At 42.9% G+C, this 25,770-nt stretch overlaps 4 protein-coding genes across 4 annotated transcripts; 2 read left to right on the forward strand and 2 right to left on the reverse strand.

Moving 5' to 3' along the window:
• Nucleotides 1-5,380: 5,380 nt before the first annotated feature.
• EV420DRAFT_1639790 (uncharacterized protein) lies at nucleotides 5,381-7,958 on the reverse strand (the record flags this gene model as incomplete). The annotated part of the gene is made up of 5 exons (XM_060477020.1): nucleotides 5,381-6,520; nucleotides 6,761-6,907; nucleotides 6,962-7,141; nucleotides 7,195-7,512; nucleotides 7,569-7,958. 5 exons carry the CDS (start codon nucleotides 7,956-7,958, stop codon nucleotides 5,381-5,383), a joined length of 2,175 nt encoding a protein of 724 aa, XP_060334180.1.
• A 312-nt stretch (nucleotides 7,959-8,270) lies between these two features.
• EV420DRAFT_1639791 (uncharacterized protein) lies at nucleotides 8,271-10,219 on the forward strand (the record flags this gene model as incomplete). The annotated part of the gene is made up of 8 exons (XM_060477021.1): nucleotides 8,271-8,361; nucleotides 8,412-8,522; nucleotides 8,578-8,690; nucleotides 8,809-9,357; nucleotides 9,407-9,568; nucleotides 9,619-9,771; nucleotides 9,826-9,995; nucleotides 10,051-10,219. 8 exons carry the CDS (start codon nucleotides 8,271-8,273, stop codon nucleotides 10,217-10,219), a joined length of 1,518 nt encoding a protein of 505 aa, XP_060334181.1.
• A 4,042-nt stretch (nucleotides 10,220-14,261) lies between these two features.
• On the reverse strand, nucleotides 14,262-15,143 carry EV420DRAFT_1265351 (uncharacterized protein; the record flags this gene model as incomplete). The annotated part of the gene is made up of 3 exons (XM_060467268.1): nucleotides 14,262-14,529; nucleotides 14,580-14,748; nucleotides 15,104-15,143. Coding segments are annotated over 3 exons (477 nt in total), but the record flags the coding sequence as incomplete, so codon positions are not given.
• Nucleotides 15,144-17,293: 2,150 nt separating this feature from the next.
• On the forward strand, nucleotides 17,294-18,230 carry EV420DRAFT_1477274 (uncharacterized protein; the record flags this gene model as incomplete). The annotated part of the gene is made up of 6 exons (XM_060469404.1): nucleotides 17,294-17,351; nucleotides 17,403-17,566; nucleotides 17,629-17,686; nucleotides 17,774-17,979; nucleotides 18,027-18,086; nucleotides 18,180-18,230. The coding sequence occupies 6 exons, from the start codon at nucleotides 17,294-17,296 to the stop codon at nucleotides 18,228-18,230; spliced, it is 597 nt and encodes a 198-aa protein (XP_060334183.1).
• Nucleotides 18,231-25,770: the final 7,540 nt, after the last annotated feature.

Here is a 25,770-nt window from a genome sequence, read left to right on the forward strand (position 1 = left end):
AGTCGAAAACACTAAGAATAAGGAATCGCAACATCCCGACGGCGTAGGAGGGGATTTCCGCCACTCCGCGCAGCCTGCGCTCAGTACTGAACCCCTAGGGGCCGTCCGAGCTCAGGAACCCCCAGCTCACCGCACAGGGAAAGCCCCTCGAGGGCAGAGCCCCCTAGGTCGAGTCTCGACTGCACCCTTGACGAAGGGAGGTCACCCCGGAGTGGGAGAAAGGTCGACAACCCAGCCCGCTGGGCCTGCGTCCTCATCTGTGGGGCCGTCTGTTCCAGTGGGAAGCGTGGAGAAAGCAGCTGAGGCTGTGAAGGCGAGGGACCCCCTGCCCTTAGTAGCCAAGGACAATGCTGCGGCAAACGGTGCAGACCCCCCGCCAGAGCCAACATGTGTGCGCTCCCGAAGGGTTACCCGAAGTACCGCCGGGTCCAGGAAGAGCAGTAAGTACGGATCCACCGTAGGGGTTACAACGCCGCACACAAGCGCCCATGGCCAGGGCCGAACACAGGGCAGCGAGCCCTCCCCTACCACTTCGACGGAAGGCGACCAAGTGCCGCTGAGGGGCCCTTTTCGGCCCGGTGACCAAATGCCGCCTCGAAGCAAGACCTCCTCGGTTTCGCTAGAAGAAGTCGAAGACGAAGAAGCCTACCTACGTTCCGATATCCCGACAGTTCGACCGAAAGGGACGTCTCGCGTGACCCCTGAGCCTACCCTACCGAACGAGGTCCGCAAACCCGTTCTGGATACATATTACGAGCCCTTTGGACGACATTGGACCCGAAGGGCTTTACGCTTGGCCACTATGGAAGCAGCAGCTTTTGCCACCCTCAACCGATGGGTACACCCACGACGCATCGGAGAGGTGACCACGGAGTTATGGGAGGCGTTAAAAGAACAGCCGGAAACAGCAGCGGAGGCAAGGGACAGGTGGCAGTGGCTGGACGACCTTACGAAACCACCTATGTACATACGAGGCAGGAAGGGCCGGAATGTATCCATTAACGTGCAGTTAGAGGCGTTAGACACCCAAGAAACGCACTCGGTAAAAGCGCTAGTGGACAGCGGGGCCACCGGCAGCTCTATAGACCGCGACTGGGCCCGAAGTCACGCCCTTAACCTCAAAAAGGCGGCTCGACCCGTTCCGGTCTACAATGCTGATGGCACGCGCAACAAGGGCGGTGATATCACGGAATATGCCGAGGTACGACTTAGAATCGGGGACCACGTGGAACGGATCGAGTTAGCCGTCGTGGACTTGGGGTCTACTCCCCTATTCCTAGGACATGACTGGTTGCAGAGACACAATCCCTTGATCGACTGGGACACAGGAGCCGTTACACTGGCCCGCTGTGCTTGTCAAAAGATACCCTTTTCCCTCCCGGACACGGATCCCTCGTCCAAATGGGAAGAGTATGAAGAAGGGGACACGATTTTAGTAATCGACTTTGAAGAAGCCTTCCATGTACGAGCCATGGGTACGAAAGCCAACGAGTTGGCTGCGCGAGCTAACGCTCGCAAGGAGACTAAATCTTTCGAAGAGATCGTACCGACCGAGTACTGAGACTTCGAGGATGTGTTCGCAAAAGAGAACTTCGACGAGTTACCACCGCGAAAACCGTGGGACCATGCCATCGAGCTAATCCCCAATGCCAACGCCAATCTAGACTGTAAAGTCTACCCTCTCAATCCCGCGGAACAGGAGGAGCTCGATAAGTTTTTGGACGAAAACCTATCCACAGGGCGCATCCAAGCCTCAAATCCCCCATGGCCTCACCTTTCTTCTTTGTCAAGAAGAAGGACGGTAAATTATGTCCCGTTCAGGACTATCGCAAACTCAATGAGATGACGATCAAGAATAGGTACCCACTCCCTCTCATCGGGGAACTTATGGATCGACTAAAGCAGGCGAAATATTTTACCAAGCTAGATGTACGGTGGGGATACAATAACGTGAGGATAAAAGAAGGGGATGAGTGGAAAGCGGCCTTTCGCACCAATCGGGGTCTCTACGAACCCCTCGTAATGTTCTTCGGACTTACCAATTCGCCCGCGACTTTCCAGTGGATGATGAACGACATCTTTAAAGATCTCATCACCATGGGGGAAGTATCCGTCTACCTTGACGACATCCTGATTGCGTCCAAGACCAAAAAGGAGCATAAACGTATCGTGCGGAAGGTACTACAGATTCTTCGGGAGAACAAGTTGTTCCTCAAAGCAGAGAAATGCGAATTCGAGGTGGAAGAGACGGAGTACTTAGGAGTGCTCATCAGCGAAGGGAGGATTCGTATGGATCTGGTCAAAATTGCTGGACTCTTAGATTGGCTGGTTCCCTCCAAAAAGCAAGAACTCCAATCATTCTTGGGTTTTTGCAATTTCTATCGACGGTTTATTCGCGATTATAGTAAGCACATTAAACCTCTCACAGCCCTTACGGGGAAGGTCGAATGGAAGTGGGGAAAGGCCCAACAGGAGGCCTTCGAAAACCTCAAAGAGCTGTTCCGCGAGGATGTGGTATTAACCATCCCTCTTGACGAAGGGAAATTCCGAGTAGAGGCGGACTCTAGCGAGGGAGCAGTGGGGGCCGTATTGTCCCAATGGCAAAAAGAGAAATGGCGGCCGGTCGCATTCCTATCCAAAGCGCTGTCCGTCACGGAGCGCAACTATGAGATCTACGACAAGGAACTCCTCGCCATCATGATCGCTTTGGAAGAGTGGCGACAATATCTCATGGGCGCACGAGAAGACTTCGAGATCTGGACGGATCACTCCAATCTCCAGTACTTCCGTAAACCCCAAAAGCTTAATCGACGACAAGCTCGATGGGTAACAGAACTGGCCGAGTACCAGTTCACGCTACACCATAAACCAGGGGCCCAGAACCGCAAAGCAGACCTACTGTCCAGACGAGCAGATCACGACCAGGGGAAACAAGACAATCAGGACGTTATAGTCCTCAAACCAGCCCATTTTCGAGCCCTCGTAATGCCAACGGTGGAAGACCTACACGAGAAGATCAAATTAGCTACTCATGATCCCCGTAAGTGGGATCGAGGCATCTCGGACTCCCTCAATCACGAAAAGGGGGTTTTTCGAGAACAAGAGTTATTGTGGTACGATGGACGCATATATGTACCGCGAGACCGACAACTACGGGGCAAAATTATTGCCCTATGTCATGATCACGCAACCGCCGGACACCCGGGAATCGAAAAGACGAAGGAACTTATCCTGCAGAACTATTGGTGGCCAAGGATGCGCACCGAGGTCGAGGCGTATGTGAAGGGATGTGAAGTCTGCCAACGAACGAAGGCAGATCGTCGTCCCAAGAAGGCACCCCTTCACCCGAACGAAGTCCCGGACCGACCGTGGACGCACATCTCTGTCGACATGATCACCAAGCTCCCGGACTCCAAGGGAAATAATTCCATTCTCGTCCTAGTCGATAGGTTCTCCAAGACCATCATTCCCATAGCATGCACCGAAGAATTATCGTCCCTTGGATTCGCGAAAATCCTACGCGACTACATCTATGTGCCATACGGTGTGATGCCCGAAAAGGTCATTTCTGACAGGGGGGGCCGTTTTCGTGTCCAAGTTCATGAAGGAATTCTATGCCCTTCTCCACGTAACGGGGAACCCTTCGACAGCATACCACCCGCAGACGGACGGACAAACCGAGAGAGTTAATCAGGAGATTGAGAAATATCTCAAGATGTTCGTCAACTACCGCCAGGATGATTGGAGCGATTGGTTACCTCTCGCCGCGTTCACTCACAATAACCGAAAACATTCGGCCACCGGGTTCTCTCCATATAAAGTGGTCTTTGGACGCGATGGACAAGTAATTAAAACAGCCCAGCGTCCAGAAGCGGTACCAGCCGCTTCCAAACTCATCCAAGGAATTCGGGAGGTACAGGAGAAAGCGAAAGAATCGCTGGAACGAGCAGCCGAGTCAATGAAAAGGGCTTACGATAAGCACAAAGGAAAAGCCCGAGATTATCAAGTCGGCGATAGAGTATGGTTGGACACGACCAACCTAAACCTCCCTCGTCCGGCGAAGAAGCTGGGAGACAGGCGAGTGGGACCGTTCGCGATCGTGGCCAAAAAGGGAGCGTCAGCATACGAGCTGAAACTCCCTACGAAGTGGCGCATCCACAACCGATTTAACGAGTCCCTGTTGACCCCATATCAGGCTCCAGAGTTCCCCAATCAGCCACGACCAGAGCGACCACCACCGGAGTTAATTGATGACGAAGAGGAATACGAGATTGAAGAAATCGCAGGAGAAAGAGACCGGGTTGTCGGTCGCGGACGAACTCGCCGCACCATTACAGAGTACCTCGTCAAGTGGAAGGGTTATCCAATAGAGGAAAACTCGTGGGTAAAACGCTCCGACATGGCCAACGCCGAAGAGCTGGTAAACGAATACGAGGCCCGCCTCCAAAAGATGGTATGGACAGTGAATGACAGAGGAAAAACGATCGGATATGACGACAAAATACCCCGTAACCTACCCGTCGAATATCACAACCCGGATACCCCGTGCGTCACCGACATCCAAACGGTCTATTCATCCGAGTGTACGAACCCAAGACACTCCGACGCCCAGCCAGACTCTTATCCATCTCCCGAAGTCATTGATACCATGACCCTCTCCGATGACTGCCCAGATGAAGAAGAAGAAGTAAACCTTCGAAACCTTGAATGTATACGAGAAAATTGGGACACAGAAACCGATAGCGATGAAGACACAGACGACGATACCTGGTCTTCCCACTCCGAAACAACACATTCGTCTTCAAGCGGCAGAGAAGAATCTAGCCAGACAAGCGACGCCTAAAGGCATCATTTTCACGGTGTAGAAGGGGATTTCCACCGCTCAATTACGAGCATTGAACCCTTAGGGATCGCGGATCCCGACAGACAATTGAGGCTTAACCGGCGCATGGTGGCTCAGGATTTATAGGAACCTGAGTCCAGGGGGAGAGAGGGTCAGAGGCCGAACCCAACGCAGTGACTCTTTTCGGGGTAGCGGAGGTCCAATCGATCCTGTTTTAAAGCAGAAGGGAGCCCCTCAATTCGCTTGTGTGGAAGGAAGGAGACATATTCTCATTCGGGACGAATGAGTCTTAAGGAGGGGGTAATGTTACGGTTATTCTTTTCTTTTTCTTTTTCTTTCCTTTTCTTTTCTTTTCCTTTCTTTAGTCAGCCGGATTACGTGACGCGCGATCATCACAGACTGACTGCGCATTAGTATTTTTAGAATACTCACGTGTATTTAAGTAGAGCCTCAGCTGGTCTGAACCCCAGCTTCGGCTAAGGTTTAATCTACCTAATATCGAACTCCGTTCTTCGTGACTACTTGTCCCATCGACTTTCATCGCCTTTGGCCTGTTAGAGTATCGACTACCAAAGTGCGAGTAGCGATCCTAACACGATCTAAGTCGATAGAGTTAGTGGCTAACACCATAGTAATTGATTTTGAGACCTCGGGAATCGGTGGGATGAAGATACAGAAGCGTTTGTATACACTATATGTTGCTGGCTCTGACATCCAAAAATCCGGTGGTACTTTACCAAAATGCCATCGAAGAAAAGCTTCCAGTGCATATACAAATTTCGTGGCGCCAAACCGTTTTTTGAGAGAGAGAATATCAACATTGGTGTATGATGGAGACTTTGCAATGGAATACTGGCATTCACCATACTCTGAAGATGGTTTGGATGTGCTGGATTCCTCATCCGCATTTGCATTGTTGTCTGTGATGGCAGAAGGGTGACCAGATGTCAAGTGGCCAGACTCGGTTCCATCAAATGTCGTGGGAACAATGCCTGCTTGTTGACCGTCATCATCCTCATCCTCATCCTCATCTTCCTTGTCTTCTTCTGGCTCAGCGTAGTTGTCAATTGCCCACTGGAGAAATCTCTGAAATCTCTCCACAGCCTCTCTTTGCATCAGCCACTTCATCATCTGCCTAATGTATCCCTTCTTGTTGGATGCATTATATGCAACCTTTGCGTAATTGATATGCAACCGCTCTGACACCTCTGTATTGAATCCATCTGCCGTTCCTCGAGACCGTATCATTGCTGCATAGTGCATAGTGGAATGGACTTTCGGGATATTAAAGTCATTGCGAGCGTTGAGATTGATAAAGATATTTTTGTGTCGATGGAAGGTATGCCATGCTTCTTCAAGCTTGTCCAGACTCTTATCTGTATGCTCTTCAAAGTGGGCATAGTAAATGAAGTCTAGAACTGCACGGACGCAGACTGTGACCTCCCAGGATGCTGATCCTGCGATGACAGACAGAAAGATCTTTTCCATATTCTTGTACTCATTCCCAGTCCACTGTGTCACTAATGATATACCCTTTTTGAAATGCCGAAGACTTGGATGTCGTGTCATGGCTTTGAATCGACCATCAATCTCATCCTCTGGCTTTCTTCCATCCTCCACATTGATTGTAGACGTTGTCCATTTTACGAGATGGTCCTTGAATATGCCCTTATGCAGCTGGTGGAGGATATCTGGGGTGAAACATTCGAATATATTGCAGTGCGGTAAGTCTATCCAGAAGGGATTCACAGGTCAAAGTCCCCAGTCGGCATATTCTTGCGACTTCAACCCTGCGGATGCATCTTTCAGGCTTTGGATAATGCTCTCTGGATCACACATTACCAAGCAGACAGGATCGCCCATTTTCTTTGCAGGTGATGTGCACTTTGGACATCGATTCTCCATGCAGCAACCTACGAGGCATTGCTCTGGATAGTCGGTGACATATGCAGCCAGAAGTGGATAGATGAGTTGGGTCTTGCCATTGGCACACAGCATCTCGACACCATCCTTTCCAGCTTTGACTAAGGGTTGGAGTAGTGATCGCATGCATGTATGGAACAGCTGGTATGATTTGATAGCTCGTCATTTTTTGGAGAAGCACTCAAGCTTGCTGACAGGGAGATAGCCTATCAACACGGTCGCATGTTCTGATGGTTTTCGTCTCATATCTTTGTCGATATTGCCGATTGTCAGGTATACAGGCCAGGCCTGCTTGTCGCCACTGAAGCGGGAAAGCTGGGTCTTATTGGAGGCCAGTATTATTGGTGCAATTGTAACACCCTGAGGTAAGAGTTTCTGCATATATTAGTCTCAATGTCACATGCTAATTAGTAGATTATAGAGCTCACCTGTATTTCCCACCACCAATCTGCCATTGCCATCTCGCTGTATACTCGCGAGGTACCATTTGAATCCTTGTAAATGCGTTCTGGTGCATAGCGTATGCAATTTATAAACCGAGGGTCACCGACGAGCTCACGAACACATGCAACCGGGTCTCTTTTCCATAGTTCCACTTCCTCTGTGCGGTTGTTCCCCTTTTCATCCACTTCATCGCCAACTATCTTGAAGATCTCACACTCCCATTCTGGACCCGTTGGCAGTTTATCAATAGTCTGGAATAATTTGCGTTTTGTATCGAAAGCCGGTGCAACGTCTTCCTTAATCTGAAAAGCAAAATCAGGACTCCCTTCTGGTACTAGCATGCACAAGAGTCACTTACACTTGCCAACTTCAAGAAGTTGTCGATTTCTTTCTGGCTGATCCCTGAACGAACGAGCCAACAGGCAAGCTCCCATTCTTTGTGACTTTCAAAGGGCTGCCACATATCCTCTCCTCGTGCCAGCTTCTCTCGACGGTACATCTGAAACGGTGTCTCCTGAGTACCACACCACACGATGGGATCACCGGCTGGAAATGGGAAGTCGTCTATCCATTGCACTGATCCCGCTTCATCATCGTCTTCATCTGGAACGTCCTCGACTCTGGTTTTTTTTGAGGGGCGAGAGGGTGGAGGTTCGAATGAGTCAGATGGCTCTGGGAAGGCTTGTGACTCTATATTGGGGATGTCTGTTCTATCTGATGGACCAGGACTGGAAGATGGGACTGCCATTGCTGATGATTCTGTTGCAACGTGTATGTGCTTTTGTTTTTTTGCCACCGATGCTTGACCCCTAAACTTGTCATCCAGCTGTTTTCCACATGGTGTCAGGGCATAATGAGACTTCATGCCTTGCAACGAACACGTTGAAGATCTGCAGAATGGGCAATGATAATGTGTGGGGGCCATTGGTGCAGTGCAAGAAATATATCAGGCAAGTGGAAACGTGGTAAGGTGAGTCTTGTTGATCACGTTATTTTATTGTTTTTCAACAAACATTTTCAATCATAGCTTTCTTCCTTGCACCACCACCATCCTTGTCCCATGGCTTGCAGAAACACTGTCACCTCTGAGTCTGATGATGAAGTTAGAGTGCCTCATCAAAGAATTGTGAGCACGAAGCAGTTGGAAATGGGTGTGCCACTTCACGAGTGTTTATTAAACATACTCACAGACATCTTACAGATAAAAACTGTCAAGAGCAATACATGAAAAAGCTCGAAAGAGAAAATGTGGCCTTGAAGAAGAAGAACCAAAAGCTTGCTACCACCAGTGTGCTAGCCATGCGAACAAACCGTGATCCTTTCTCTCCTATGCATTTTTTTCAGCTAGATCTGACTGCTTTCTCCAGAAGATCTCCAGGAGCATGCTGATGAGGAATATCGCCTCTTGCACAATGGCCGTGAGCCTCCAGAGAGTGAAGACGAGGAAAATGAAGAGCCAAGCACCCTCTTCTCATCATTGGTATGAGTTGTTACTATTATGCTTGAACAGTTTCAGAGTTCTTTAACAGATTTGAAGCAAAGGAACGATACAAAATGAACCACCTAAAAACCTTCGCAAACAAGGTTCAACTTGCAAGCCCACAACTGAGCTGTTGCAACATTCATCTTCCCCCCCTCGAATTGACCTTGCAACTGGGCGTCGGTGGGAGAGCCGGCGTCCACAGCTCAGTCACTCAGCTCATTCAGGTTCCTGTGCACCTTCGCCTTCTGCTCTCACTGTGCCAGATTCACCTCCACTGCCTGATATTCCATTGCTGCCGCTTCCAGACTCGGATCTAGCACAAAAAAGTTCTTCTGTTCCACCTCGTAATGACCCTCCAGAGAATTCGGCATCCTCTTCTCATCATAGCAAGTGCCAGCGAAGCCTAGGTCCCAATGACACCAAATCGGACTCCAAGCGAACTTGTACCATTGCACGTGGTGAGAAAGGTCTCAATCTTCGGGACTATAGTGGTACTGCAAAGAGTGTGATCCATGAGGTCCTCCAGCGCTATGAGAACAAGATTTTTACAGTTGACGCATACCCTGACGATACAAAGCAAGCTGAAATTGTTCATTCTCTGTGGGCTGATGTGTGTGAGAATGTCGGGAAAGAGTTTGAACTGACTGCTGCTCTTCAGTCCATGGTATGTGACTACTGTCGTCTTGTTCACTTTGCTGACAGCTGCACGACAGATTAAAAAACAAGGCGCAAGAGCTTGTGGCAATGTTCGGGATCGGATCCAACCTATGGTCTCCCCAATGTATGGCTTCCAGGTCTCCGACAAAAAGAAAATTCAACAAACAAACAAGAATCTCTACGTTATGCTCTCAACTGGCAGTGCATTCTCCTTCAAGGTCTGTTTGTTTCACTGTTCTCATTTAATACTAGCTCAGTGTGATGTCAGAAACCAGAGGAGAAGTTCAGACAATTTGAAAACAAGATTATCTTTCGTGCGATATGTGTGTGCTGGTTCAAGAATCAAAAGGCCCCCAGAATCAGGTACTCGGATGACTATGACCTGATTAAACCAGAATCCTTGGCACTAGTCATGACTATTGTGTGTTTGATTACCTTTTTGCACTCCTAATGACACCTGATTGATATCCTTTAGCTCGAGAACTGTATTGAAGAATGGTCTAGCGGTAAATATGTACCAAGACCTCTGGATGAGGATATCCAATGCCCACGCTATCTCGCTCATCTGGCAGATGTCAAGAAATGGTGCGAAGATAACATGAAGGTCACAGAGAACATTCGCAGACGCTGGCATGATTGCGCTAGGTGACATCTTCATGAAATTGGTGTTGCACATCATACTCATTCTGCATATATGTAGGTCTAATTCTGGTGCAAAAGCGAAGGAGAAAGTGACAGGATATCTCAACGATGAAGAGGAAGAAAATCGGGCCAAGGCAGATCTCGATGGTAGGACTGGAGAAATGGATAGTGAAGATGAACCTGATGAAGATGACGAGGAGAACCAGATGGAGATCCTGGATGAATGATAAACTAATTGCTGTGAAATATGAATTTTGATGATATATATCTAATCTCACCTCTCTCATACTGCGTGATTATATCTTTATCATACTAGTACAGCGAAGAACTGTTGTGATATCATTACAGTATCATAATGCTACGGTACTGATACCTAACTAATGGTAGGTGCTACTGGGCGCTACTAGTGGGTACATACAATTTTGACTGAGCTACATAGTGGTACGTAAGGGGGGGGTGTGCTACGAGGGTATCTGGGCTACATATTCAACGTAGCTAAACGTAGTGCACAGGTTTTTCCCTGATGAAGATCAGAATGGACCCCATCAAGATAGCTGGGTTATTGGATTGGCTGACACCTCAGAAGAAGCAGGAGCTCCAATTGTTCTTAGGTTTCTGCAACTTTTATTGGTGGTTCATCCATGACTATAGCAAGCATGTGAAGCCCTTAACCATGCTCATGGGAAAAATGGACTGGACTTGGGGAAAGGTGCAACAGACGGCCTTCAAAAAGCTCAAAGAGTTATTCAAGGAAGATGTAGTTTTGGCGATCCTCTTGGATCATGGAAAGTTCAGAGTGGAAGCAGACTCAAGTGAAGGGGCAGTTGGGGCGGTGTTGTCACAACTACAGGAAGATAAATGGAGGCTGATGGCATTCCTGTCGAAATCGTTATCAATTACAGAACGCAACTATGAAATATATGACAAGGAGTTGCTCGCAATAATGATCGCACTGGAGGAGTGGCGACAATACCTGATGGGAGTGAGGGAGGACTTCGAGATCTGGACAGACCATTCTAACCTCCAGTATTTCTGCAAGCCACAGAAGCTGAACAGGTGGCAGGCGAGGTGGGTCACCGAGTTGGCCGAATACCATTTCACCTTACATCACAAACTTGGGGTGCAAAACTGCAAAGCCGACCTCCTCTCCTGATGGGCAGACCATGATCAGGGAAAGGGCGACAACCTGTGATGTAACCGTATTAAAGGCCAAGCATTTCCGAGCCTTGGTGATGCCTACCACAGAGGACCTGCACGAGAGGATCAAGCTAGCGACCCACAACCTGCATAAATGAGACAGGGGCATTTCAGACCCCCTGAACCACAAAAAGGGTATAACGCAAGACTGTGACCTCCTGACATATGACAGACGTATCTACGTTCCATAGGACCACCAATTACATGGAGGAATAATTGCCACCAAGCATGATCATGTTACTGCTGGACACCCTGGTATCGAAAAGACCAAAGAACTCATTCTCTGAGACTATTGGTGGCCTAGGATGAGAAGAGACATGGAGGCATACATAAAAGGGTGCGAAACTTGCCAGCAGACTAAGGCCGATCATCAACCCAAGAGAGCACCCCTACATCCTAATGAAATACCTCAGAGCCCGTGGACCCACATATCTGTTGACATGATCACCAAGTTACTGGACTCTAATGGCCACAATTCCATTCTAGTCATAGTCAATAGGTTCTCCAAAGCTATCATACCAATCGCTTGCACCAAAGGATTAACCTCCATGGATTTTGTGAAAATCCTCTGAGACCACATCTATGTGCCATATGGAGTGATGCCGAAGAAAGTAATATCGGACAGGGGGTCCGTGTTCGTGTCCAAGTTTATGAAAGGGTTCTACACATTGCTCAAGGTGGAAGGCAATCCATCTATGGTGTACCACCCTCAGACCAATAGGCAGACCAAACGGGTCAACCAGGAGGTTGAGAAGTACCTAAAAATGTTTGTTAACTTGAGACAGGATGACTGGAGTGATTGGCTACCCCTAGTGGCATTTACTCATAATAACCAGCCAACACTCGTCCACAGGCTACTCACCTTACAAGGTTATCTTTGGACGGGATGGAGAGGTAATCACAACTGCACACTCAACAGGCATGGTGCCGGCTGCAGATGAATTAGTAAAAGGAATTCAAGAGGTTCAGGAAGGGGTGAAATGTGTGTTGGAAAAAGCGGCGGAGGTGATGAAAAGGGTGTATGATAAGCATCGCAGCCCTGCAATTGAGTATAAACCAGGAGACCAAGTGTGGCTGGACACCACCAACCTCCATCTTCCATGACCAACCAACAAATTGGGTGATCATCGCATAGGCCTGTTCAAAATTGTTGCCAAAAAGGGGGCATCTGCATATGAATTGAAATTACCACCAAAGTGGAAGATTCACAACTGCTTCAACGAGTCACTACTTACCCCCTACACAGCACCAGAGTTTTCAATTCAACCACGGCCAGAAAGGCCACTGCCAGAAACTCATTGATGATGAGGAGGAATATGAGATTGAGGAGATCATGAAACGACAGGATAGAATAGTAGGACGGGGGAGAAACCGTTGGGAAATAACTGAGTACTTGGTAAAGTGGAAGGGGTATCCTCTGGAGGAGAATTCATGGGTCAAATGTTCCAACATGGCCAACGCAGAAGAGTCAGTCAATGATTATGAAGCGAGAATCCATAAAATCCATTGGATAAAAGACGCAGATGGTAAATTGGTCAGCAAAGACGATAAAATCCCAGATGGGTTAGTCGAACCTCACAGCCCAAGCACTACTTGCAAAATTATCACCGTTCCATCCTCACAATGCTCATATCCAGATCACCCCAACCATCAAAACACTAACTCACGGTCCTATACCTCTGTCCCTCTTTCTTCACAGTTGTCACTTGAAAGAATTGAAGACAAGGAAGTTGACGTAGAAAACCTACAAAGAGTTCACGAAAACTGGGACTCGGATGAGGAACAAGATGATAACTATACCTTATACACCGAATCTACAGCATCCAATAATAGTGGGGTCTCTAGTCCTAGTAGCTCATTCGGGACGAACGAGTCTTAAGGAGGGGGGTAATGTCATGGTTTATTCTTTTCTTTTCTTTTCTTATGTATATATGATTATGCATGCTTACTCTTCACCACTTACTCAGCAGCTGGACTTACAAGTTCTCATTCACACAGTACTATTATTAGCATACATCATGTATTTAAGCAGAAGCCTACGCTGGCCTAACCCCCAGCTACAGCTAAGGTTTAATCTACCCAGTCATATCTCCTTGCTGCATGACTAGTTGTCTTCACCCACCCCTTGTCCCTTCTACAACAATGATCAGAGTTATCCACTTTGCGGTGGCTCGAGTTAGATCTTGTTTGTTGGACTGGTGGCTAATATGAGTGCCATCCTGTGACATCCCAGAATAGAATTCAAAAGATGAACTGGCTCATGGCCTTCATTGCCTTCCACAACCACCTAAATGTAGTCTCATATGCCTGAGTAAAACAAAATATAACATCATTCATGACATATACTGTAAGAATTCTAGGATGGACATCTCTATAACAGGTGCCTCACCCAAAATTTCTGCATCTTCTTCATCAGCTTTGACATCTTCCACATTGGCATCATCAAGTTCACTGTCACTGTTCAAGTCCAGAATATCAGGTATTGTAGCTTGGTCTGATTGAAGTTTATCAGATTACTTATTGTCTGAGTTGAAAGATTCTAACCTTGCCCAACCACTTCTTGTGGACCTTCTTGATTCTTGTCAGTTTCTTCTGCTTTATATGCTCTCATAGAAATGATGTGCCATTTATGAAATTTATCCAGCAATGCAAGGTATACATTCTAGATGCATTTTCAGGTTACTTCTGGATGGCCGAGTTTCTCCATAAATACTTCAGCCCACTGCATAAATGAGTTAGGGACAAGCTGCAGCATGGGGTGATCAGATGAGGCATAAATTTGTCTTGCAGATTGTATAGATTCTGGGATGAAAGCAACCTATGAAGAAATGTTAAATTTGGAAAAATGATAGATGCTTGTAGGTACCTTGAAACCCTGAGCCCCAAATCACTCAGGAGCTTATTCAATGAGTAAAGAGACTCCATTTGGTCTTGCCACCTTGCAATTTCATCTTTTCTTTGTCATGTTGTTTTTGATCACATATAAGTCAAGTTCTTGTTGGAACCAAGGGATAAAAAGAAAACAGAATATCAATCTATAAAATCAGCTGAGTCCAGTTGGATTTGAAGCTGTTAAAGAGAAGAGATGTATGCTTCCAGAGGCACCTTCAGGTCATACCAGCCTTGCTCAATGCCAAACTGAAAGATTCCTTCGTAGCCAAAGCTAAAGTGAGTATGAAACACACTCCATATGATTTCTGAAGGAATGTTTTTCTTCTCTGCCATCCAATGGTGCTGCAAGGTATTGTCCAAGTTCTTGTCAGCCCATTGGCACAAGAAGCTATGCACCCTGGCTAGGTTACCATTCTCATTGCCCATATCACTTTGTGTAAAAACAGGACTGTCTGGACAAGAATAAGATAGTGACACCTTGCAGAAAGGTTTAAAAACCTATGCCTGGTGTGTTCCACTACATCCAGGTAGTACAAACAGATTAAGATGGGATTTGAATTGTTCCACCAGACTTGCATCCATTTTAGGATGCCAGTGAAAGGGTCTATACCACTGTGAAGGCAGAGGCTAAAGTGATATTTCCACTTGTTATGTTGATTGTTAGCGACTAATTGGGCAAACAAGATCAAACAACTACATGTGACTTGCACTTTGGTCAGGCATGTATTAGTTGCTCACAGATTCATTCTCAGGGAGCATGCACACTTAGTATATGAGAGTGAGTTCTAGCCAAGTTATCAGGTGAATAAACTTTAGTTCAAGACTGAGGTTTAAGACCTGCAGTCAAGCTACTTATATACAGTTTGGGTCATTCTAAATATAGTACAAGAGTCTGTAGTGGTGTGAAAAACATGTGGTACCAGCATGGTGCGATGCGATCAAGACCAGAATATTAGCATAGCAGGATTACGATGGAGGTGATAAGATAAGATACTTAGTGAAATTGTAATATTGATCAACACACCAGAGGTCATTAACACCAGCACAATAAAAAACTTTTCTAACAATTCCCTTTCAAATTCTTTGGGATGCATGCAAGGGTTCCTTTAAATACACTTATTCCTTGATTACATCTCTATCTCTTTTATTAAGAATTGTACCATTAGAAGAATTTAAAGACTCACCTCAAAACTTGCACATTGTGGTTAATTCTTAGATTTTCTTCATTTTGAAATAACCTGCCTTGGGGAATTGCTTCTGCATTTTATCCAAATGTTCCAAGACAGTCTCAACAGTATGCTTTTGCTGCTATGTACTGAGGAATCCCAGCCTTTTTCTCATTCTTCTAAAGCTGGAAAGGCTGAAAAGACACCATTAATGGATCCTCCAGGTAAGAACTTCAACATACCCTAAGGTATACTTTGACCTATTGAAAACTTTCTGGAGTTCTTCACACAGAATGGTATCATTTACATTGCCCTCCATCAGCCAAAGCTCTTTCAGTCTTGGCAAAATTCTTTTATCTGGTACTTCACCATAGTCAATGGAATGAAAAGATAATTTACAACAACTCACCAAGCAGAAAGTGTTGATTGGGTATTTTGATGAGAAACAGGTATAAATGTGGATACCTAAAAATTGCTTATTGTTCCAGCCAAGATCAGACATAAATCTGGAAAAATCATGGAATATCTCTTATTTGTGTTTTTCTCCATGATGTGAAATGGAAACATGCATAGACACTGACAGTTGTCTTATCATTAGAGTCCTGTTATTCTGACACAATGAATGGCCCTGTATCATTGGACAAGATTTTCTGGAATATCCATGACACTCATTACAATTTTGGATAGAAAATATCAGCATCTTTTTATATGAAGTGAAAATGTTCACCAGGCCAAGAATATCTTTCCCCAAAAGATGAAATTTTTTTATTCTGGCTGAAAAACTTGTTGAATTTGGGCCCAGCAATGTAGTCTTTACCTATAATTAATTCACCATTTTAAGATGGTATGACAATGTGTGAAAGCCAGTATATAAAGCACACTTTCATTACAGAGACCACCAAACTTTCATGAGTGAAAACACTTCCAGTTCTCAAGCAGAGACTTGTGTCCTCTTGTCTTGCTGTGTTGGCATGCTTCTGCTCTTCATGGGTAAAGCCTCTTTTGAGTATTTTTACAATGTTCAGTTGATGAAATTTAAGACTTTTATCACTCTCACAGACTGCTCACAGCCATGACCTTAAAGTCTCTTTATGCATGCTTAGCAAACTCAGCCTTGCAATTCAGTAATGTCTTTTTCCCACATAGGTGTTCAACCCACAAAGAGACTGATTATGAAATTGAGCAAAATATCACTCTACAGTCTGCCTGCCTTTACCATCTTTATAAAGTGTCCATCTGGGAACTTTGTGCTTAGTAAGTTTTACCAAGTGATTGATTGTGTCTTTGGTGAACTGTTTTTCCAGTCGTCAATGGAAGTTTATCCATCCAGAATATCTTAAAAATTCTAAGACAGAGAGTCTCTGGCAGACAAGGGTGCTTGGAGTACCTTTTTAAGTTCATTCCATTTATATATGCCTAGCAGATGGCTTCCTTTATCTGCCATGGAGATGCTGGATGCTCTGAACATGAGTGACCTTTCAACTTTACATTTCTGATCAATGCTTCTAGGAAATGCTAATGAGTATTCAACAATATAATGTGCTGGCAGGTACTGACATATTTCAGACCCAGTCAATCTGGTTAATCTTACCTTTGCACTAGATGATAGTTCTGATTATTGAAAATACCTAGCATTGCAAAAATTGCAAAGCCAATGGTGATCCATACAAGTTTTAGCCAGGAAAGAAAAAGTTTCAAATGAAGGCATGTTTGCACATAGATGGGCCTGCTACATTGAGGAACTTAGGGACTGAGACCCTGACCTTGACAACTTGTAAATTATGCATGGTGCTTACATCAAAGAAAAGTATGTCTTTTGCACTTTCACCTCTTCCAAGCCAATATTCTTTTATAGAAGCTGCATCACCACATGCAAGACATTTATTGAAGAAAAATAGAGTGGTGTCATCCTGTAAGTCTTATCCATATGCCCAACATGATAAATCTTATTGGTTTTGTTAGCCTGTCAGATGGCACCACTGCCCATTCCAACGATTTCAGGAATTCACCTGCTTAAAGTAGTCCAACACTATTCTGAAAGTCATCATGTCCATCCCAAACACCCTTTTGATTGATGAAAGCATCAAGAAGGCCAAAGCAAAAGGTAGAAATGTTCACTGACCTTCTCTTATTTGGTGAATGTACTCTTTGACAGGAGCTGCTCCAAAATTGAGATTGCCAGTCACCATATCATTGCTAAACAAAAATGCTCTTAAAATGGGCTATTCACCTACTCATTATCTCTATAATTCTGAGAAGGACAAGTTTTGCAAGCTTGCAGTAGAAGGTCAAGGCATACTTGCAAAGGTCTTTGTTCAGGTCAAAAGAGAAAATGGGACAAAAAAATACATCTTCTTCCACATAAGCTCTACTTTTGGCAGAATGTACAACATGGTGTCTCCTTTCCTCCTCTGACTCCCCACACTGAAGTCATGCAATGTGTGCTTGAAAGCCTGCTTGTTTTAGTATAAGCCCATCACAAAGTAAAGGGTTTCAAGTTCACCACTGATGATTTCTTTGTTGTAGACTCTGGGTGGATACCCATTCTGGAAGAAGATTTATTAGAACCAACAGAGTTGTTTTATAAAAGTATAACCAAAGGGCTCTCAAAGAAAAGCACACCAGTTGGAGGCTTGAAATATTCTCAGAGAGCCCCTGAGAACTGGTATATAGTACTCAACCCTGCAGCAGCTGAAAGATATGACAAATGGAAGGCTGGTGATACTCTAAAAGTATGATTTTTATCATTATATGTCAATTTACATTGATTTCTTTCAAGTTATCTCCTGTCAAGAATGGAAAAGGGAAGAAGCATGAAGAATCAGAACTTGATTCAAGTGTACATTAACTAGGAAGCCTCTGTTTGGATATTTATTGATTTTAAACAGATGGATGACCTTTCAGATACTGATTATGTTTCAATTTTTTCTAGACCACCTCAGTCAACCTATCTCAGTCACTGCATGGTAGCTTCAATATTTAATGTTAAAATATTAAAATCAAAAGATATTTATTTTTAACAACATCTGAACTTGAAATATCTAAGAAATAGCTGAAATATATTTTCAATATTCATAATTTCTTTAAGTTTTAAGGCAATTTTCCCAAATATAGAGAATATACTTAGAGTTTCCTTACTGTATTTTAGATTCAAATATCATTAAAATAAATATTTTTTAAATTCAATATTTCAGACTCAATTATTGAGACCATCATGCAGTGAGTGGGAGGAGGACATTTTCTTTGTCACACAATCTAACATCATTCTTTAGGGGAATAGTGAATGGTCATGTTCCTCAAAATGAGTAGTGGGTGACTTTCCAGTTACTTACCAGGCTAACTGAATTCTGTAGCTTTTGCCAGCACCTGCTATGGATGTTCCCAGCAGCAAGTGACTTTGTGCTGGCATTGATGTATCAGACTGCATCAAATGGTTTGATGTGATTCCAGACATTATCAACACTAGTGGAAGTTATCTTGAGAGCAGCTTTGATCCTGGTGAGTTCTACACCCAAAACAATCCATGTTAATCACCAACACATATTTTAGGTTTACCAAAATAAGCAGTTGAGATTTGTTTGATCCCAAAACTCATTTTTGGACTTCTAAGCAGCCCTCAATTCACCTTCACTTTGCAGTTATAGGGACACATTTATGTGGACTGGACAGAGAGTGAAGAATGATGACTCAGATCTGGCTCTTTCAAAATGGCTCACTTGTGACTTCTTAAGATTGGAATGAATCTAGAGGGTGTTGACTTTCTGGCAGTGCTGCAGAGAAAAGCCTGTATCAAGTGGCCATATTTAGGCCTCTCAACTAGGCAAGGGGCACAGCAGATGACTGACAATGTCAAACATACAGCCATTTTACAGAAAGTGAATATTATGGTCTGGACAAATGCCATTCATGATATGAGCATTACATTGGTCCATGCTAAAGTGTTGTCTTATGGGCCACTGCCTGGACTGATTCTGAACCTTCACTTTGTTGAGGCAGCAGTTGTGCTGACTTCTTGTCTAGAATCGGTCAAGTTAAAGGATTGGTAGGATTTTTGTGTCCTGGTGGAATAACTCCTAGATTCTGATGACTTCATCAAGTATGTATTGAATGATGTCCCTGAACCAGTTGAAGATGTTTCAGAAGATCATCATGCTATCGCCACATTTTTATGCTTTCTGCAGCATCTCCAATACTCTCAAACATTGAGAAAGTGTTTTGTCTCAGATTATCAAGGTATGTCCACAATCTTCTTTTCAGTAATAGGTTATTGAATGTTATCTTCAGGTGCTGGAAAATAGCTGATGGACCCCCAAGTCATGGTGAAATCTGTGTACATATTGCAAAAATGATAAAACTCCAGCTAATTATGTTATAGTGTTCTGAGATAGCAACTCTTTGGTGAAGGAAATGTTGATGGTTCTATCAAACAATTCCCACAAAGGCATCATTGTAATGAGTGATGCACTTGGTTCTGCTTACAAGAGTTTTGAACATATATAGTACTATTCTTGATAGAAGTTTGTTCATAACTATATTTATGAACCCCTGTTTCTGTCTGACTTGAAAGGTGGCTGAAGCACCTTAGTAACTTTGGGTGGGCCTTTGATTCTCATTTACTTATGTACTCAGATATTTGTCTTCCCAAACTTAAATTTTTTTTTGACTAAATGTTCTTATGGGCCATCCAGCTTGATGTCCAATGGCCAGAAAAAAAGAGAGGGGGGGGGGAGGGGGGGCAGAAGAGTGATATCTAGGTGGGCTGTACTTCTTGGGAGAGATGAGTTTGTGGTCTTGGGAGGCATGAAGGCAGTCACCTTGGATAGTGGTCAAGTTGTGTAAGGGAGGCTTTTGCAGAGTGTTTTAGATCAGGGATTACACCACTATGTGTGCAGTCTAGGTAGCACTTGCAGAGGTTGTACATTAGTACAGGCTTATGGATGAAAGTGTGTGAGGACTGTCCTTTAGTGTGGAGGTGGGAGGAGACTGTCTGCAAAACATGAATCCTCCCTCTTGCATGCTCAAGACACCTCATGATGTTGACTCAAGCTACATTCTATAAGGGAGCATCTTGCCATGGTCTTGCATCATTTGTTGGTAGGAGTAGGTGTCATAGCATGTGTAGAATACAGTGTTGTGGTTAGTGATGGTTGTGCAATTTTCTCTCAAATGTACCATTAATCAATGATAATTGCCTGTGGCAAGGGATGATTATCTGGGGCTCAGTTATATGCAATCACATGTGATAAGTTGTTCTCTACCTGTAGGTGTATTATAAGGAAAAAAAGAAAAATAAAAAACCTTGTAAGACACCATCAACATGTATGTAGCTAAGTATTTATAATAAAATTGAGTTGAGGAGAGTTGAGAAAAGAAATCAAAGAATGCCAGTCAGAGCATAGAGAATGACTGATCAAGTATGTGCTAAACACAGCTAGCTTGTGTTACCAAATTCACATTAAATTGATTCCATGATACCATTTTATAGATTGTAGTATCCTTGATAACATTCTGTCCTTTTTTGCAGGCAAACAGATGGGACAAAATATTGTAGAAAACCAAAGAAAATTCTATACTCTTTCTTAGGTACTAGAGATGATGGGAGATAGGTACCTGATATTCATATGATAAACGCCTTTGTCTATGTACATTTTCTCTTCTGCTCACAGTGTGATTCCTCCCAGTCGTCCACATCATTAGGCTTTCTTTTAAGACCAACAGCTAATCCAGTCTGCTCCACTATCTCGATGTTACTTTTGCATGAATCAGCTGCCACTGGAGGTTGCATTGCTATTATAATGAACCATTCATTGGAGAGATCAATGATCTCATTCTGAAAAGATGCTTGCAAGCTGGGAACCTCTTCATTATCCCAGAAAGTCTTCAGATCAATGCCGGTTGAAAGGATTAAAGTTGACTGATAATGTTTTATGTGAATGAGTTGTTGAGGATGACAGGTGAGAATGATTACCATGACTTTGTAAAATTTGTCAGGATCTGACATGAATTTTGTGGCAAAGTGCATCATGTATAATCCACAGTCAGAAAAGTTTGGTTGTATGAGTATCTGCTTTTGCATTAAGCCAGCAATTGGCATGTGTTCTGGAACCTACAGTGATAGTTTGACCAATCACCTCCATTATATTTTGCAGCCCCTTTTTGTCAAAGACTTCAAGGGCAAGGAATTTCCCTAATTTGCTGGCTTTGCTCCAATGTGAATAATCAAGAGAATCAAGGGTAAAAAACATTATTCTGAATGGATGTAATTACAATAAATCACACAGTTCTAGTCTGACTTACCTGTGGTCATTGCTTTCAAATAAGTTTTGATTTTCACTGTTTTTAAGATATTCTTGATTTGTTAGTAGCATATATTCAGGATGATAAATAATGGCCAGATACCAATGAAGACTATATGTTGTCAAGTCACAGTTGAAGCAGCTAGCAAAGAAAATCACTTTTCATACATTGATATAATCAAGTATTTATTTTTGAATATGTCAAACTTTGCAGTCCAATAGCAGATGTCTTGGTAATTCCTATGAGAATATATATACACAGTTCCTAGTGATGTTGATAAGAGCTCACTTCTGAAACTTTGGGAACTAAAAAAGACTAAAAATAGTAATTTCTTTTGCAATAAAGAGCTCACCAGTTTGCAAAAGTTCTTATATCAGCTTAAAGATATTTGTAAAAATTGAAACAGGTGGTTTATAAGTCACACACTATAATCCAAGCTCTATGAGATTGTTGTTCAAAAATTCTCCAGATAATAACCAACTCAGATCACTGTTGCTAATATTCACACCACCTGTCATAGTCCATGGGTACACTAGTATTCTGCAAGACATGGGCAAAGATTTGTATCATTGGAGAAGAATGAACAACTTATCAGGATTCTTTGCTTGCTGCTCACCATCAGATGCTGTTTCTGAATTTGCTGAGACAAGCAAGTTTTTAGGTGATCGCAAAGACTAAAAGCTCAACAACAAATATATGATTTCTTTTGATGAACTCGATTCATCCTGCAACTGGTGAAATATATGACTAAAGACAGTCAAAATTGAACCTGCCTGGGTTTTGCACTTGTTCCTTTCAATTCTAGTATAGAATGGTCTCAAAATGGCAGATGGATTCTGCAGAATAGGGAAATCTGGTTCATCTGGGCTTGAATCTTGTGAACAGTCTTCAGCTATGTTATCTTGATCCTCCTCATCTTCTGGAGAGAATCAGAATAAAGTGATAGTTTTTGGCCCTGAGAAACCCTGTGAGAATAAAACAAATTGCAGAATGCACCAATTTACTCAAGGGCTTATATCTTTGGAGACACATAGCCAATAGGAGTCAAAAGTAATTGATGAATGATAACAATCTTTGATGTGAGTGGTTACTTTATCAGAGTCTGAACTGAGTTTGAATTTCTCATATAAAAACAATTTGCCTAAAGTCAACATGTTTTGAGATGTGATACTGTTGGTCTTCCAATTTGTAGTACTTGCTCTGGCTGCCATACTGTTCTTTACTATGGCTAGAGATTTATCTGTAAAGAATCATATTCTCTTAGTCCCAATCAAATCTAATTTCCAAAACTATAGTAATTGAACACATATGAGCACAGCTACTCTACAAAGGACCATGTGATAAGGAGAATCTCTTATCTAAATGTGGAGTGTTTTCAGAAACTGAGAGCATTTTCAAATAAATCAGCAACAGTCACCTGTTTTGGCCCATTCATGCCAGTTAGCAATGAACAAGGGGAATTTCATTTCAGACCTAGAATACATAGTGACCACAGATTTTGATGCATATATTGCACAATCCATCAAAGTCAAAGACATTGCACTCTACTCATTGACATATCATCTCATTGAGAAGGCTGGCTGTGGGCACCTGTGGAATAGCAAGCAGGCTAAAGGCAAACCCCAAAAACCCACTCACATACTCACATAAACTACACAAAATACAATCACCCTCATAAGTTCTAGGGGGAGCAATTATGTGACCCAATAATACTTCAATATCAAGTAGAGTTTCTCTGGTTCTCAATGCTTTCAGCATACTAAACTTTCTCAGAGGAATTCCTAAGTCTAGGAACTTTTACAGGAAGATTGTTCACTGGTGTGACACAACCTTCAAGGCAGATTTGGGTTAAAATACACAAGGGACACTGATTCTGACAGAAACAGAGACAATACATGTTGAAACTTCAGTGAGCTCACTAAAAGAACACCACAGGCAAGCACTGACTTAGCCCACTTGCTACACAACTGTATGCAGGGGTTCTTCAACTGACTCAAACAGATTATCTCAACTCAAGAACACTTTAGAAGCACTCAGAAACAGATTCAAAAATGGAACTTCAAACAGAACTGATACAGAACAGACTAAAACAGAACAGAACAGAACAGAATACAGATTTTCACTTCAAAACATTCTTCCAACAGATTTAGCACACTCAATGGAACAGAACAGCATCACTGATTCTTATTCACTCAGTACTAAGTTCTCAAAAGTTTTCTCTTCAAAATGTATCTCATATTTCTCTGAGTGAGCTCACTAACTCTATGCAAAGCTCAAAGTCACAAACTGATCCTTCATTGCCACACTGTCTTCAGTGCATGTACAGTAACTGAGAGGTTTGAAACTTGTCTACTACTTACTAGAACCACCCTACTTATACTACCAGGAATTAGAATTACAAATGTCATGCAGTACCCAGACTCCTACATGTATAACACACTGCCACCACTGCCTTACTGAGCATCTGAGTTAAACTCCCCAGTTTTAGTCTCCTTTCTATAGTGAGCTTGCTAAATATGTGCTAAAAGAGACTCTTCTGACACCCACAGGCTTGTTCTCTAATGACCAGTCAGTCTAGATGTGTGGAACTATCAGTTCTGGCATATGTTTTTCTAGGCTTTTCTCTTGGATTCACAGAGGCTTCTCATAGATACAGCAATAAGTGAGTCTTTGAACAATGGGACTCAGGACAATAGAACTTGGGCATGTGGACTTCAGCTGAAACTCACTGCCCTAGCTCATGCCGGTGATATCTGTCATCTTATATAAGGATTTCTCTGGATTTTCAGGTATAGTATGTCATAGTTAGTGAGTATGCTAAGTATTCTCAATGTCATTGCAATCTTCAAAGTCTCATTTAGCTTCTGTGAGTGTGCTCACAAGTTAGGGCATGGTGCATTGAGTATAGTGTTCCACCTTCTCATCATGCATGCTCATCAGGTATAGTGCTGTGACTAAGTCCTATTTGAAATCCCATTGCTTCTCATGTCATGAGTTATATTCCAGATCATTGCACCACATAGTATTAGTGTCAGTGCATAGTTTTAGTCCATGCACTCACTATATCTCAGTATGTATATAAAATATGCCAGATTGCAAAATTACATACATAAGTAGGCTGCAGTTGTAACATTGTATGATATCATCAACACAGCTTCATCTATAATTGCAACTGGCCTGAAAAGTTCTAAAAAGCTTTCAACCATAACTTCAGATACTTGATTATGCTACCATTAGTTTCTGGGCAAAGAGGTTAAAGAAAAAATTGTTCAAATACTAAACCTCTCAAAACCATTGATCAGCTGCACTTTAGTCTCATAAACTCAAGACTCAATCTGAATTGCACTGATTGATGTCCTTTATAAAGAAACAACATGCTAATGGTAAAAACATATGATGGAAACTTGATTGAAACATTTCATTTTCAAAAGCATATAGGTCTTTGTTTTTCTCAAAAGGTTATGGATGCAAAATTAACATAAGTTACTTACTATCTATAATCTATGATCTGTATAGTTGCACATTTTAAAACCATGAAAAGCACAATAATATATCTACATACAACACATAAGCTCATTTCAAATCATAGAATGCCAAGTTTGCCACAAGCACAAAACTGGAAATTTTAATTATCCAGTAGAAAGAAAAAATAAATATTATATAGATGATATTCAATGTTATGTTATACTTGGCTACAGATAAGTTTCTGGGGTTATATTGCTATATATGGCAGGTATAAATATATGCAAATATCAGCTATTGCTTATAACTGAAGCATACTAGTCTTGTATTCTATAGTTAACTTAATAGCAATTCTAGTTTTAATAGAACTTTTTTCTGCAACAGAAACTTAAAGAATAAGGTAGTGTATAGACAGAAATATTGTTTCAAGCAACAAATGAATTATTTACTTGAATTCTTGAAATACATTCTGAAAAGTATATCACTTTGGTGTCTTAAAGTATGCAGTAGCAATAATAAATTAATATGATATACTGAGCCTAAGATTATTTTTGCTTGACAATTTTTTTCTTTTTGTCTGTTAATGACCAACTTAGCTGTCTTGCATTCAGACAATCACTGATATTGTAGGCAATGTAAGTCACATCAGCAACCAAATTCTTAGTTCACAAAAAGAGAAGATTTAGAGTAAATTGGGTAAAATAAACTTTAGTTTAAAGCTGAGACTTAAGGCCATCAGTGCTGCTATTTAAATACATGTTTGG

Source organism: Desarmillaria tabescens (assembly GCF_030435595.1).
Source record: "Desarmillaria tabescens strain CCBAS 213 chromosome Unknown EV420scaffold_9, whole genome shotgun sequence".
Taxonomy (NCBI): Eukaryota; Fungi; Basidiomycota; class Agaricomycetes; order Agaricales; family Physalacriaceae; genus Desarmillaria; species Desarmillaria tabescens.